The 16,375-nt window shown below is 46.7% G+C and overlaps 2 protein-coding genes across 2 annotated transcripts in view; one reads left to right on the top strand and one right to left on the bottom strand.

Annotated features, from left to right (window-relative positions):
• The window catches only part of FOXRED1 (FAD dependent oxidoreductase domain containing 1), a 233,671-nt gene that overhangs the window by 200,777 nt on the left and 16,519 nt on the right, over positions 1 to 16,375 (bottom strand). The window lies entirely within an intron of this gene.
• Positions 550 to 14,699, top strand: LOC309331869 (cryptochrome-1-like). The gene is made up of 11 exons (XM_081844410.1): positions 550 to 723; positions 3,682 to 3,961; positions 4,259 to 4,453; positions 4,664 to 4,782; positions 6,183 to 6,337; positions 7,411 to 7,551; positions 8,245 to 8,412; positions 9,969 to 10,109; positions 11,418 to 11,569; positions 12,390 to 12,619; positions 14,383 to 14,699. Exons 2-11 carry the CDS (start codon positions 3,747 to 3,749, stop codon positions 14,457 to 14,459), a joined length of 1,593 nt encoding a protein of 530 aa, XP_081700536.1. The 5' UTR covers positions 550 to 723; positions 3,682 to 3,746; the 3' UTR covers positions 14,460 to 14,699.

Here is a 16,375-nt window from a genome sequence, read left to right as displayed (position 1 = left end):
GAAAAGAAATGGCAATCCTATTTTGTCTAGCAAATGGAAAAGAGTAAATTCCATTCCAGGGTGTCATTACAAGTGATCATCTAACTCCCCCCCCCCACAACCCCCCCCCATTGCATTCAAAAAACACGGGCTCTCTTTCACACGAGACGTTGCGGCTGCAAGTCTGCAGGGGAGATCCAGAAGTACAAAAAACCTGTTGGGTATATGCAATGGTATATTTCCTAGTAAATAAATATTTAAGATCAAGCTGCCAAGGCTGCGATCCAGAGCACGCTTACCGAGAACTAGGGCTCCATTGAACTCAGCGGGACGTACTGTCGCGTCACTGTGCCTAGGACTGGGGCAAAACCCCGATTTGCACGGCACGTGTGAATACTACTCATGCCCGATGACTCTCGAGTAACGGGCGGGAGCTCCGTTTCTTTAAACCAACCCAGAGTAATCGAGTATGCGGCTGGGGCGAGGCTGCAGGAGCAGTAAGTCACGCCCCAGAGTGACAGAGCGCAGTTGTGTAACTTCTCGGATGCTGTGAGGTTGGGCATCACTAAGTTACGCAAGTATAACCGGTTTGCAAGAGCCGAAGTGGGGTCGCAGAGGGTGGAGAGAGGTTAGAAATAGCTCTTTATAAGATTTTTCTCCTTTGCCTCGAAGACTCTAGGCGGACTAACCCTGCATGCCTACTCAGCTCTGAATCCTACTGAGTTCCATAGATCTTACTCCCAGGTAAGTGGAGATAGGCTGGCAGCCTGAGGCTGGTTGGACACGTGTTGCAGTTGCGGAATAAGCTAGCTGAGTGCTGTACTGTTTCAGACTGCAGATGGAGAATGCCCCTTTTAGCAGCTCTTCCCCACAGCAGAAGCTGCAACCTTCCAGCAGTTTGACTTCACCGGGAAAGGCACACTCCTCCATTGTCCCCACAGATGGAGGGATGTCAACAGCAAAACCTTTCTTAAGGGGGGAAAAAAAGCCTCTCAGCTCAACTAGAAAACTAGCACATCAGCAAGAAAGTTTCTAGCTCAGCTCTTTCTCTGATGCTTTTGTCTTGCAGGAATTTATTATTAAATGTGTAAAGGTAAAGGGACCCCTGACCATTAGGTCCAGTCGTGGCCGACTCTGGGGTTGCGGCGCTCATCTCGCTTTATTGGCCAAGGGAGCCGGCGTACAGCTTCCGGGTATGTGGCCAGCAGGACTAAGCCGCTTCTGGCGAACCAGAGCAGTGCACAGAAACACTGTTTACCTTCCCGCCGGAGTGGTACCTATTTATCTACTTGCACTTTGACATGCTTTCGAACTGCTAGGTTGGCAGGAGCAGGGACTGAGCAACGGGCGCTCAACCCGTGGCGGGGATTCGAAACGCCGACCTTCTGATTGGCAAGTCCTAGGCTCTGTGGTTTAACCCACAGCGCCACCCATGTCCCATGTTGGTCCATCTAGCTCAGTACCATTTACACTGACTGGCAGCTGCTCTCCAGGGTTTCAAGATGAGTTTTCTCCCATCCTTACCTGGAGATACCCAGGATTGAACCTGGGACCTTCTGCCTGTGAGGTTGATGCTTTAACCACTGAGCAATGACCCTTCCTTGACCTAAACAGGGCAGTGACCAAGGCTTTACATCCTCATAAGTGTCCTGTGTAGAATAGCTCTGAGCTGTTGCATAAGGATCAAGTGTAAAACAAGATTTTGAACTTGTGGAAGATACATGATTTGGACGCACAATTGCTGTTGGTATTGTGTAAGCAGCAGATCCATTTGACATTGCTGCGTGCATCGCTTTGTTAATGCTTGCATAAGACTGAAGGAGGGTTTTGCATGCTGAATGTGGGCTGCCACCGGTTTGCCAAAAACAAGAGCCTGCACATGCTGGATCATGCACAACTGCCTCCCCGTAGGCTGATGGCAGTAGAGGCGCTTGCTGGAATATTGAGATTTGGTTAATTAATTTGCGCTCTACAACTGTGAATCCAGCTGCACACAAGCTGAAGCTTCGAGGCTACTGTGTATGATGCATATATTGCTATTTATTTTTTTAATTTTCTAAGGATTGTTTTCAACTGGCTTCCTCCCTGTATCTGCAATGCAGAAATATTTTTTAAAATACAAATTTATTAGTATTCCAATGTTACTCAAAATAGCTCAAATATAGCCATATCAATTAATTTGCAATGCAAAGTATTGTCCGCATGCAGCATTGCTTTAAATTTATACTTCATTTAAAGCTGGAGCTCTTGTATTTCTCCGTTTAAAACATTCACCCATTTCAAAGTAGTGGGAAATACGTTCAAATGCATTTTTAAGGCAATAATTCTACTGTACCTGGCAGCAAACCTCATTGAACTTATTGACATGTACTTCTGGGTGGACACATTGCACTGTGTTATATATTTTTTTTTGGGGGGGGGAGAACCCCACTAGTCTAGTCTTGAAGGAGATGAAGCTTATTACAGATGTTGCTTAGCTTTCACATCTTTTTACTGCACTTGGAAGATCATCTTTTTGTACTTTATGTTAATCAGACATACTGATTGGCCTCTTATTTTGGTGCTCACAGCAAACAGATTAAACCTGCTAATTCATCCACCAGCATTCGCTGAAAGGGTTGGGAAAATCCACTCTTTGATCAACCAGATTGTGAACATGGGCAAAGTGAGGCAGCCGCCCTGGGCAAATGCCTGCCAGAGTCCTGTGCTGACCAAGATTCATTTGAAACCAGGGTTGTAGCAAGTTTGAAACCCTAATTAAGAGGGAGCTGGGTTAACCTTCAACGTGACTGACATCAGTGCAGACAGCGAATAGAGGGCAGAATTTGAGACGGAGCATGGGAACCTGGAGCTTCCTCGCTTCAGAACTCTTTTAACTACAGTGGTACCTTGGTTCTCAAATTTAATCTGTTCTGGAAGTCCATTCCAAAACCAAAGCGTTCCAAAAGCAAGGTGCACTTTCCCATAGAAAGTAATGCAAATTGGATTAATTCGTTCCAGACTTTTAAAAACAACCCCCCAAACAGCAATTTAACATGAATTTTACTATCTAATGAGACCATTGATCCATAAAATGAAAGCAGTAAACAATGTACTGCAGTCACACAATCAATCAGTCAGTAGCTGAACTGGGTTCCACACAGTCACAAAAACAAAACGAGTCACAAAAACGCAAAATAAATAGCAAAAATAGACAGACCTCAGCATAACACTCAAAACGGAAGTGTGGCACTCAAATCGGAAGCGTTAACACTCAAAACGGAGCACATTCGGCTTCTGAAGAAAGTTCGCAAGCCAGAACGCTTACTTCCCGGTTTGCAGTGTTTGGGTTCCAAGTTGTTTGAGTACCAAAGCGTTTGAGAACCAAGGTACCACTGTATTGTCTTTAAGTGCCTCAGAGTACATGCCTTTGAGTTTGCCCATCTGAAAAGTCTACAAGTTATATCCATGTGTCTCCCTAAATGTTTATTTAGTGGGGGTTGAGTGAGGTCAACCTTCGGGGCAGGACAGGGAACTTGTGGCCCTCTAGATGTTGGGTCATATTGCATCACCCCCATCCTGCATGGCCAGTGGTCAGGGATGATTGGAGTTGTAACTCAGAAACACTTGGAAGACCACAGGTTCCCCATCTCTGCCAAATGAGATAGCTTGTGTACCACTGTCTTTGTGAAAAAGTAAAAATATTCTCCCGTTCCCACCTAGCTTTTTCCTGCTTGTACACTGCTCCTAATACAAAGTGGGGAGAAACAGGCTGGTGACGCAACAGAATGAAGAATATTTCGATACACTGGTTCCGCAAGGCACTTCGCCTCCATGATAACCCTGCCTTGCTAGCAGCTATGAAGGACAGTGCTGAGGTCTACCCTATCTTTATCCTTGACCCCTGGTTCCCGAAGAATATGCGGGTCAGCGTTAACCGCTGGAGATTCCTGGTTGAATCTCTGAGAGATCTGGACGAGAGCCTCAAGAAGCTGAACTCAAGGCAAGTACTGGATAGGCCAGTTTTCAAAATACACCAGGGAGGTTGAAGGGGCCATTTCTACAGCACTTTCCCCAAACCTGAATGGTTTTCTATGGAGAGGCCAAATGGGGAGGCGTGGGGGTCAAATTGGCCTACTAGAATGCAGGTGCAAAAACTACAATTCTGGCACACAGCGCTGTCAGTTTGCCATACTGTCCCTCCCAGATCCTAGTCCTCTCTGTCTTGGCCTCAGAAGCTCACCTAGTCTTTGGCGCTTTCTTGGTTTTTGAGCACTCAAATGTTGTGGTGTCTCCTCAGGCTGTTTGTAGTTCGTGGCAGTCCTGCAGAGGCATTCCCAGAACTATTTAAGAAGTGGAAGGTCACCCTGCTCACATTTGAAGTCGACACAGAACCTTATGCGAGGCGCCGTGATGCTGAGGTGGTGAGGGTGGCAGCTGAACATGGAGTCCAAGTTGTTCAGAAAGTGTCCCACACTTTGTACGACACTGAAAGGTGGGTACAAAGAGCAAAGGCCACGACAATTTTGCATGCATTTCTGGAATCCACCAGATAAAAGTTTTTTAGAGATTATTATTATTAACTGTATATATCAGTCATTTTTATTTTATTTTTTTACAAAAAGGAATTCCAAGCAACTTCCAAAGGAAAAAAAATATCCATTGCTGGACATTCCTGATAATGTATTGTCATAATTTCCAACAGAATCATCATTGAGAACAACGGCAAGGCACCTCTGACTTACACTCGGCTGCAGACGGTCTTGGCTTCTCTGGGTCCTCCAAAACGGCCAGTTCCAGCTCCTAGCTTGGAAAACATGAAGGGTGAGTACGAGTCTCCCTGGACTTCGGGATGTAGGCAATAGGTTTTTCTGGATTCTGACAAGTACTGTGGGCCCTTTGGAGTGTGTGAGAGAGTTGTGACTTGGATAGAAATGCTGTGGGATAATCTGCCTTCCTGGGATGGATGGCCTAAGGGACCCCTGACCATTAGGTCCAGTTGTGACCGACTCTGGGGTTGCGGCGCTCATCTCGCTTTATTGGCCGAGGAAGCCGGCGTACAACTTCCGGGTTATGTGGCCAGCATGACTAAGCCGCTTCTGGCGAACCAGAGCAGCGCACGGAAACGCCATTTACCTTCCCGCTGGAGCGGTACCTATTTATCTACTTGCACTTTGACGTACTTTCGAACTGCTAGGTTGGCAGGAGCAGGGACCGAGCAACGGGAGCTCACCCCATCGCGGGGATTCAAACCACTGACCTTCTGATCAGCAAGTCCTAGGCTCTGTGGTTTAACCCACAGCGCCACTCACATCCCTGATGGGTGGCCTACCCACACCCAATTGACAATTTTCAGTGCTTATGTTTGTTCTTGGCAGCGGTTCATGGTTAGCAAGGGAAGAGCTTAACCATAAGCCTAACCATGGATGATAATGATGATTTTATTATTTATATACCGCCCCATCTGGCTGGGTTTCGCTAGCCACTCTGGGTGGCCTACAGCACATGCTGTGATGACATGCTAAGGTTTGGCTGAGCAAAGCGTGAGGAGTAAAATAGAACAGAGAGGAGCAAAGGGGTTGTGAACAACTCTCTGGGAATCCACATTTGCACAGGCCCAGTAAGCCATAGTTGGTTCACTGTGTTGTGCAGATCAGGCCAATGAACAGCACATCACAAGGGTGCTTAGCTAATCAGATCTGGCAGCTGCTGAAGGCAAATAATACTGAGCCAAAGTGACAATGAATGGACAAATATTTTGCCATCGTGTTACAAAAAACGCTGAAAAGAGGTGTGTGATTTACAGCAGTCAAAAAAGTTAGCAAAAAAGGTACAGTGGTACCTCGGGTTACAGACACTTCAGGTTACAGACGCTTCAGTTACAGACGCCGCTAACCCAGAAATAGTAACTCGGGTTAAGAACTTTACCTCAGGAGGAGAACAGAAATCGCATGGCGGCAGCAGGAAGCCCCATTAGCTAAAGTGGTACCTCAGGTTAAGAACAGTTTCAGGTTAAGAACGGACCTCCAGAACGAATTAAGTTGTTAACCCGAGGTACCACTGTACTTTGACTTGGCCTTGTTATGAATAATCAGATAAGTTATTACATTGATTGAGTCATCGGGGTTTGAGAGAGGCAAGATTTGGGCACAGGGAGCCAGACAAACCAGAGATGCACTGTTCCGTACAAGCTTTGAATCTGTTGGATCAATGTTTTAACCTAGAGTGCAGCACACCTGTCACAGAGGACCACGATAAGGAGTATGGTATCCCTTCTCTTGAGGAACTGGGGCAGGATCCAAAGACAGCTGGCCCCCACCTTTATCCAGGAGGAGAATCTGAGGCCATTGCTCGGCTGGACTTGTATATGAAGAGAACGGTACAGTGACTGAAATGTCTGTTGCTTTTGCCCAACAGACTTTGCTTCACTGGTGGGTAATCTCTGGCCTGGTGGCCAGATTTGGCTAGGGTTGCCATACATCCAGAATTTCCCAGACATATCCTGGAATACTGCAAGTCGGAAGCAGTGTCCGGGCGGAAATCGCAAAAAAAAAAAATGTCCGAGAAAATCCGGATGTATGGCAACCTATGTCGGCAACATTGTTTTGGACGATTTCCTTTTAGAATAGCTCAAAAACTTCTTTTTTACTCAACAAATTTGGGCAAAACTTAAAAAAAACTCAACAACTTTGCGGGGGGGGGGGAAGATCTGTCAGGATTTTCATTGTCTGAAATATGGCAATCCTAGATTTGGCCTGCAAGACCATTTCCCCCCAAGCCATGCCAATGTGCCCCACATCTGAAGATGGGACCCCAGAGACTGCCACCTTCCATATTTTCCTCCCTGCATGGCCTGAACATTACCTGAAGCTGTGCTCCAGATTCATTGACCCTGGAAAACATGAGTGGTGATAGCTAGTGCTATGGCCTCTTTGGTTGTTGCACCCACCCTGTGGGACACATTGCGAAGTGTGAAATGTTGGGCCCATTCACTGTTGTCTTAGGTAGCTAGTTAAAAGCACGGCTGTTTGTAACTTGCCTGTGTGATCAGGCTGCTGCCTGATTTTGGCTGCTGTGGCTCTATATTGGCTTCATTGGGTGTTTTGAGTTTTGCTACAGTTATTGGCTATTTTGGATTTTGCTACAGTCAACATTTGTGATTTTAATGGGGATTGTTATGTTCGGTTTGTAAGCTTCCTCGAGTTCCTTTGAAAACTCAGCGGGGTATGCATTTTAAAAATGAGTAAATAAAATTACAGGGACAATAGAACAGGATGCTCTTTGGTGCCTGAAATATAGTAAAGAAAGCAACTGACATATACAAGGCACAGAACTGCCCAATGCAGGGCCGCCACCAAAAAGCCCTCTTGCCTGAAAGCCACAAGGCAGCCCTTTGGACATATCTCGTCCCTCAAAACTATCTATGCATTATTTTCCCCTTTTTCTTTGCAGTCATGGGTATGCAATTTTAAGAAGCCTGACACATCCCCCAATTCTTTGACTCCTAGCACTACGGTTCTCAGCCCCTATGTCAAATTTGGGTGCCTTTCTGTACGGATGTTCTGGTGGAAGCTGACTGAAATCTACCAGGGGGTAAGAAGAGGAGCTTTTTTTAATTCTACAGTTGTCATATAATCACAGAATACTGTCTGTTTTCATTGGTACAACTGCCGGATACTTTCTGGTCCAACAAAGTGCCATTTCAGAAATCTGTAGGCTGTGGACCTAGATGAGGGGGTTCTGTTGTGTATATGCTCCTTGCAGATTTCCTCAAAAAGACTTTTTTTATCTTTCCCAGACCAAGGCTGTCAAAACTCTGATATAAAGGGTATGCTGTGACAAATCTACATGGCTAGGGCTTCTGTTACACTAGAGGCAATCAGCCACCCAAGGCAAGGTGGACTGCAAAAGCTACCTGCAATATTTAATTTGACCATTATGCATTGATACTGTGCAGGTGGGACCTCCGGTGGCTATATTTAGAAGCTCCTCTTTTTTTAACAGCTAAGCTGTGTGAGCAGCTGAGTCACAGAGTGCTGCTCTTGGTAGATTGTACCACTGAACATCACTCTGTGATTCTGATCATGTAGCTCAAGCATACTGCAGGAAATGTGTCGTTTTCCGATTCTCTGAAAGAGCGGTCCTTCAGCTGTTGTTGGACTCAAATTTGCATTATCTCCAGCCAGCATGACTAGCGGTCAGGGGTAGTGGGAGCTGTGCTCTAGGGCCCTGCTCTAAAACAATCCAAATAATAATTACTGTTCCTTCTCTACTGTGCTTCTCTAGAGGAAACACACTGACCCACCGGTATCTCTGCACGGGCAACTCCTGTGGCGGGAGTTTTTCTACACAGCAGGAGCTGGGATCCCCAACTTTGACAAGATGGAGGGCAATCCAGTTTGTGTGCAGGTGGACTGGGATGACAACAAGGAGCACCTCAAAGCCTGGCGTGAGGCATGTTGTTTGGCAAAGTTCACAATCTACCCAAATATTTGCAGATTAAGCAATCGCCACCAGGGCCAAACATATTATCCACACTATGCACTTAACTATTCATAGCACTGTTTAAAAAAGGTAAAAGGTAAACGACCCCTGGACAGTTAAGTCCAGTCAAAGGCGACTATGGGGTTGTGGTGCTCATCTCGCTTTCCGACCAAGGGAGCTGGTGTTTGTCCACAGACAGCTTTTCCAGGTCATGTGGCCAGCATGACTAAAACGCTTCTGGTGCAACGGGACACCGTGACGGAAACCAGAGCACACAGAAATGCCGTTTATCTTCCCACCGCAGTGGTACTTATTTATCTACTTGCACTGGCGTGCTTTCGAACTGCTAGGTTGGCAGGAGCTGGGACAGAGCAACAGGAGCTCACCCCGTCGCGGGGATTCAAACCACCAACCTTCTGATCAGCAAGCCCAAGAGGCTCAGTGGTTTAGACCACAGCGCCACCTGCGTCCCAATATAACACTGTAGACCAATGGGACTAGTGGTGTTACTATTTCCTACAGCAGAAGAAAAGGGTCAAACTCGGGTTGTTCCACGTAGGGCTGAGAAAGATTCCCACCTGCAATTCTCAATGCAGACAAGGCCTGTGAGCCAGAGGTGGCCCGTCAGGCTTCTCTGTCTGGCCCTCAGAACTCTTGCCCTAGGCCACAACCACCCAAGTGCTTTTGGCTTGCTGGAATGTGTGATGATGCTTCACATGGATGGATGAGTGGGTGGGTTTGTGGTTTGGTGTGCATGTAGAAACCCAACTTTTGCATGGCATTAATGTAATATAATCTACTGTACCAAAACAAAACAAATTCCTTCCAGTAGCACCTTAAAGACCAACTAAGTCAGTTCTTGGTATGAGCTTTCGTGTGCATGCACACTTCTTCAGAAGTGTGTTCTTGGTATCTGAAGAAGTGTGCATGCACACGAAAGCTCATACCAAGAACTGACTTAGTTGGTCTTTAAGGTGCTACTGGAAGGAATTTGTTTTGTTTTGACTATGGCAGACCAACACGGCTACCTATCTGTAACTGGAACTACTGTACCAAGGGTAAGAGTCACCCACTTTTTTATCGAGCCCCACCCAAAACAGGTATTCGGCCCTTGGAAGGTTTACCACAAGGGAACGTGGCCCTCAGCCTTGGTGTAGACTGTACTAAGCTGGACATTCTGGTGGTTTGTCTCTAGATATGTCAGCTTTCTTCATTCCTTCTTACATCAACTTCTTCCCAAGTTTTGACATGATATTACTGTAATTCTGTAAACATATTTTGCTGTGCTCCAATGAAATTGAGCTGCATAATTGATAATATCTGTTTTTCCAATGTTTATCTAGAACGGTTTATTTCCTTTTATTTGGTACACGTGATCAGAATTCCCTGACTGCATAGATGATTTAATATTTTGGGGTTGCATCTGTGTTTCCAAGAATGTTGCTATATATAACACGCACCGCTTAAATAGGAGCGGGATAGTGATAAGGGAAAACCTGAGCTTCCTCTCCCTTTCTTGTTGCCAGGGCCGGACAGGCTACCCCTTTATAGATGCCATTATGACGCAGCTGCGCACAGAGGGCTGGATCCATCATTTGGCACGGCATGCGGTGGCTTGCTTCCTGACGCGAGGAGACCTCTGGATATCCTGGGAGGAAGGGCAAAAGGTGAAGGCAGGTTGGGAGTTCATCATGAAAGAGTTCAGAATGTTCTCTGTAGCCAGAGGAAAGCTGGATTTATTGGCGGGTCCATAGCTACTTAGTGGCTGAATTGTTAGGTTGCCCCTGAGCACACACTCCATTCAAAACTGGGAGTTCTCCCCGTGCGCCATTCCTAGTTCTCAGCACAAAAACACCATTGTATTTTCAAGATTCCCAATTGCTTTGCACTGTAACACCCTCCTTCCCAAGCAACATACTTAAGTTGCCCTGCATGTTTATTCTGCATACAGAGTACAGGGGTACCTCTGGTTACGTACTTAATTCATTCCAGAGGTCCGTTCTTAACCTGAAACTGTTCTTACCCTGAAGCACCACTTTAGCTAATGGGGCCTCCCGCTGCTGCTGTGCCGCCAGAGCACGATTTCTGTTCTCACCCTGAAGCAAAGTTCTTACCCAAGGTACTATTTCTGGGTCTGTAACCTGAAGCGTATGTAACCTGAGGTACCACTGTAGATGGAAACCCCTGACTTATTGCATGACAGGAACAGGCTAATATACAAAAGGTTAGGAGTCCTATCCATTGCCTGCCATCTATTGGCATGTAGACCCCAGAACATGGGTAGCCAAACTAAGGCCCGGGGGCCGGATCCAGCCCAATTGCCTTCTAAATCTGGCCCGCGGACGGTGCGGGAATCAGTGTGTTTTTACAAGAGTAGAATGTGTCCTTTTATTTAAAATGCACCTCTGGGTTATTTGTGGGGCATAGGAATTCATTCATCCCCCCCCCCATATAGTCCGGCCCTCCACAAGGTTTGAGTGGACCGGCCCCCTGCTGAAGAAGTTTGCTGCCCCCTGCCCCAGAACGTTGCCTCTGAGGGTAGGCAGCTCTCAGGTTGAAGAAGTTTGCCGCCTCTTGCCTTATGGCTTCCTGCTTTCTGCATTGTGGCAGGGGTTCACCGTCCCTTTAAGGAGAGCCAGACTACTGTCCCCTCTGTCCCCTATTCCACCAGGGGTTCACCGTCCCTTTAAGGAGAGCCAGACTACTGTCCCCTCTGTCCCCTATTCCACCAGGGGTTCACCGTCCCTTTAAGGAGAGCCAGACTACTGTCCCCTCTGTCCCCTATTCCACCAGGGGTTCACCGTCCCTTTAAGGAGAGCCAGACTACTGTCCCCTCTGTCCCCTATTCCACCAGGAGCATAGTTAAAATGTAATGTTACAAAGAGCTTGTAGAGCATGAGGAAGCTATGACTATTGGACTGGACTTCTTTGGGGTTCCCAAAAGGCGTTCGTTTTCCAAACTGCTCCTGTTTCAGGTCTTTGAAGAACTGCTGCTTGATGCCGATTGGTCCTTGAACGCCGGTAACTGGCAGTGGCTTTCTGCAAGTGCCTTTTTCCACCAGTTCTTCCGTGTCTACTCACCAGTTGCCTTCGGCAAGAAGACAGACAAAAATGGAGAGTATATAAAGTAGGTGTAAGAATATAGCATTGCTGCACTTAAAACAAGCATTAAGTTATCTGGCAGAGTTTATGTTTACCGCTGGGAACAGTAACCGGATTGTTGAGAATCTCTTTAGCTTTGCCTGTTCCTAAGAGGCAACTGGTATAAGTGCAGGATTAATCTGGCTGATTTTTGGTCTCTACAATTCGTAATTTCAGAATTGTTTGATGTTGCCATGCTTAAAAAAATTAATCCAAATTCTGCATTAAGAATTTTGCTATATGTATAGAGCAAAAAGTGCATTACTTTGTCTAATTTCAGTTTTTCTTATCATGGAAATTAGCAAGGTGCTACAGTGGTGCCCCGCAAGATGAATGCCTCACAAGATGAAAAACTCACTAGACGAAAGAGTTTTCCGTCTTTTGAGGTGCTTCGCAAGACGAATTTCCCTATGGGCTTGCTTCACAAGACGAAACGTCTTGCGAGTTCTTGCGAGTTTTTTTCCTCCCCCCCCCTTTTTCTAAGCCGCTAAACCGCTAATAGCCGCTAAGCCGCTAATAGCGCTAATCCGCTAATAGCCGTGCTTCGCAAGACGAAGAGACTCGCGGAACGAATTAATTTCGTCTTGCGAGGCACCACTGTATTCTCTGAACTACTCAAAGTATTATTCAATCACTTCTCTCACTTCTGAGACCGAAGTGGTTGTTACCCTGTTCCAGTGCAGACTTGGACCTAAGAATATTGATTTTAACTCTGCAAAGCATCAGGGTGTCATACTATGCCACTATGTCCTGAGCCTTTTCCCATACACACCTGACTTCCTCCTTTATCATTACAACTTACACAGGAAGTACCTCCCCTTCCTCAAGAAGTTTCCAAGTGACTACATTTATGAGCCTTGGAAAGCACCACGGAGCGTGCAGGAGCGTGCAGGCTGCATCATTGGTGAAGACTATCCCAAGCCCATCGTTTCGCACGAAGAAGTGCGGAAAAAGAATCTCGAACGGATGAAGGCAGCGTATGCACGGCGATCACCGAGTGTAGCTGCCGAAGGGCAGGATGAAACAAGTAAAAAAGGTAAGCTTGTCAAAACAAGAGTGCTGTTATGGCTTGGGTTACCTGTACAGGGGGACGCGAATGGCCCTGTGGCTTAAACCACAGAGCCTAGGACTTGCCGATCAGAAGGTCGGCGGTTCGAATCCCTGTGACGGGGTGAGCTCCCATTACTCGGTCCCTGCTCCTGCCAACCTAGCAGTTCGAAAGCACATCAGAGTGCAAGTAGATAAATAGGTACCGCTCCGGCGGGAAGGTAAACAGCGTTTCCGTGCGCTGCTCTGGTTCGCCAGAAGCGGCTTAGTCATGCTGGCCACATGACCCGGAAGCTGTACGCCGGCTCCCTCGGCCAATAAAGCGAGATGAGCGCCGCAACCCCAGAGTCGGCCACGACTGGACCTAATGGTCAGGGGTCCCTTTACCTGTACAGGTAATGTCTGAAAGGACAACTACCTGCTAAAAATCAGGAAGAGGAGTGATAACAAACAATTTCAGCCTCAGCACAGTGCCCTGTCACAAGCCATCTTTCCAATCTCAGCTGGCAGAGAATTCAGTGGCCACGTTGCTCACCAGGGCATGTAACACCAATCTTAGCCCAACTGCATTGGCTGTCCATCAGTTTCCAGGCCCACTTCAAAGTGCTGGTTTAGACCTATAAAGCCTTCAATGGCTTGGGACCTCAAGTACTGCCTCTCCCCATATGAACTGACCTAGACCAACCTGGACCCAGCAATCATCATCTGAGACCCTTGTTTGTGTGCTCCCTCAACGAGAGGTCCAGAGGGTGGCAACACAAGGACATTTTTGCAGTGGCTCAGTTTGTGAAATGCTCTCCCCAGGGAGGCTTGCCTGGTACCATCATTATATATCTAGGCGCCAGCCAAGAACTTCCCTCTATACCCAGGCCTTTATCTATGAACTTTTAGAGTGGGTGGGATGTTTTAAATGTTAATTTCCCCCTCCCCACACCTTGGTTTTAATGTATCTATGTGAGTTCTTTGTTTTTAAGTTGTTTTGGGTTGACTTGAGCAAGATAAAATGACCAACAAGTTTAATTAATAATAATCTCTAATTACTGTGGTTCTCAAACATCTAAGACTGGTGACATCCACCAACAAACTTTTAGGCTAAATTCTAATACCCAAAAGAACTGGATTTTTTTTAATCGTGAAAAGGAATTAGCCACCTTTCAAGGAGGCAGGTCTCCATGTTAATGCAGGAATTGCTGTTTAGGAAAAAGGTTGTGAGCAGTGAGAAATAGTGAGGCAACCTCAGAGGGCCTGCAGTTAGTTTGCATTGGGTAGAATGGAATAAACTCTGTCCAACCCGGAGATGTAGTGCAATTATCTGCCCTAACAGAGGCCAGCTGGAAGCCAGAGCAGTTAATCATGCAGGAGCACAACAGCAGCCTATGAGTGGATGCTTTGAACTCATTGACCTTTAAGTTCATACAGTTCCTTGGTGCATGGCACACTGAGGTCTTGCAGCTGAGTGTGGGTATTAGAATTAATGGTCCCCCCCCCCCCAGATACAGGTTAGATTCCAGCAGAGTGACAGAAACAGTAATTTAATTCTGATCTTCAAGCAGCCCTATGTCAAATTTTGGAGCTTCATTTGAAGGAAGCTGGATCTCAGCGGTTGGCATCAAGCCATGAACACAGAGTGATCTAAATGGAAAATGGGGAACAGGGGCCTTATGGCAGAAGGCGGTTAGGATCAAGTAAAAGCCAGGCTGTACATTGAAAAGTGCTACACACAAATCAACTTGGATTGTTTTTTTCTTTTAGATGCCAAGCAGAAGCGGCCGAAGGCTCTATTGAAAGCTGAAGTGCGATCAAAGAAAGTGAAGATCAAAAGCACCTAAAAGTGGCTCATGTTGAAAACTATGGCTTAAAACTAAAAAAACCAAAACAATACCCACAGGATAATAACTATTCAAAATGCTAGAAGTGGTGGGGAATGGCTAAGCTAAATACTACCCCTGTATCATACTCTGCCTCTGGACAGCAAGCGCGACTAGGGAGAACGTCAGGTCACACAACCCAACAGGGTTTCCATGCTTATCTTCTATGGTGCTGGGACGCGGGGGGGGGGAGACACCTCTGGCCAAATTTGGTCTGGCAGGGTAGCCTCAATATGGCATGTGTCAGGGGTTCAGGGAGAGAGGCGCAGATGAGGGAGGAGACAGAGAGCGAGGGGGAAGGATTCCAGGGTGACGAGGAAGAGGACGACAATGACCCAAGATTGTCCATGAGTCCGTCCAGTGAATCGGAGGACTCCCAAAAGGGAGCCCCTCTGGTCAAGCCAAGGGGAGCTAGAGGGGGAAGCAGTCAGGAGCAGGGAAAAGAAGGGGGAACCCCCAGTGGGAGTTGGAGATCGGGACCGGCTGCTCCGCCAGAACGGAGTGAAGGGGGTGGAGTGACCAGTGTGTCAGAAGGAGCAGAACAGGAAGCAGAGAGGGGAAGGAGATCAGGGCAAGACGTCCTGCCGGAAGGGGAGGAAAGTAGTATCGAGAGCAGTGTAACTGTCGAAGGGAAGGTCAGGAGCAACGTACGCGCGCCAAGTTCAAAATGGGAGGCGCGCGGAAGTGAAGAGAGTCCTGGGGAGGAGCCTGGTCCCAAAGCCCGAAGGAGGGGGGAGGAGGCGGCAGAGGATTCAGCCTCTGGGGAGTCCCGAAGGGAGAGAACACAGGGGGGCAGAAAGACCCTGCGGAAAAGGAAAGAGAGGAAGAGGTGGACCAGTACAAGCCTCTTAAACTGGTGTAGAGGTGGGACTGACTCAGAGGGGACTTCAGCGGTCTAAGCGTAACAGACGTAGAGTCATGGAGCTCGGATGTGAAGCTAAGAATGTTCTTCAATAAAAGCTTTTGTACATAAGCCGGACTGGACTTTGGTCTCTTGTGAGCTGGGACCACGGGTGACTCGGACAGCATGCAAGACCATTCGCTCAAGCCCCTCCAACACCTGATCTTAAAGTGAGTTTCCAATTGTTCATTTGCTGGAGGACAGCATGCTTCTGCTGACGGGTGCTGGGAGTGTGGCTTGTTCCAACAGCACAAAGCTACTAAACTGCTACTAAAGGCAAAGCTTGTTTCTTCTGTTTTACCAACAGTTTCAATGCAAACCACTTCATGCTACTGAACTACAGGGTTTTTTTTTTTTTTAAAAAAAGCATGTAAATTTTAATATACCATATCCCCCTGCATTCTAAGCTACTATTCTCCCAGGACAGGTATATCTTGTGGATTTTAAGATTAAGTGACAGAAAGGAACAGCTACTGAGAAGACACACTAGACTGCTTTCAAGTGACAATTTTTTAATTATGAAGTCACCTTGGCATTTGGGGGGCTGGAAAGGTACCAGTAACTTGCAATATTCTAAAATAAAATTGCTCAAAACAATTATCTTGTATTCACAACTCTCTCTGTTACCTTGTGAATATCAATTTTTCCATCATAGCATGTTTCTGAGGAACTTTTCCTTCCCTCATTAAACTCTTGTTGCCATTATGCTTTTTATGAAATCTTCCCTTCTCAACCAAAATTAGCAAGCACCGATTAGGCTGAAGGTACAGTTCTTCAGAGTTGGAACTGGTTTGAGAGAGGCTGCTTCCCATAGCACACCCCCACATGTCTTTTGCCTCACTGTCAGTACTTGCCAGAAAAATGAATCGAAATGAAAAAACAGGGGTGGAAGCAATGCATCCAACAGAAATTGGTTCTCGCTTTTAAACTGCCTTCCACTCTTTGAAATAACTTTACAGACCACCTTTCCTTTTCT

This window comes from Podarcis erhardii (genome assembly GCF_964252035.2).
Source record: "Podarcis erhardii genome assembly, chromosome: 16".
Lineage (NCBI taxonomy): Eukaryota > Metazoa > Chordata > Lepidosauria > Squamata > Lacertidae > Podarcis > Podarcis erhardii.
The sequence above is the reverse complement of the archived record's forward strand: the minus strand, read 5'-3'. Positions and strand labels throughout refer to the sequence as shown.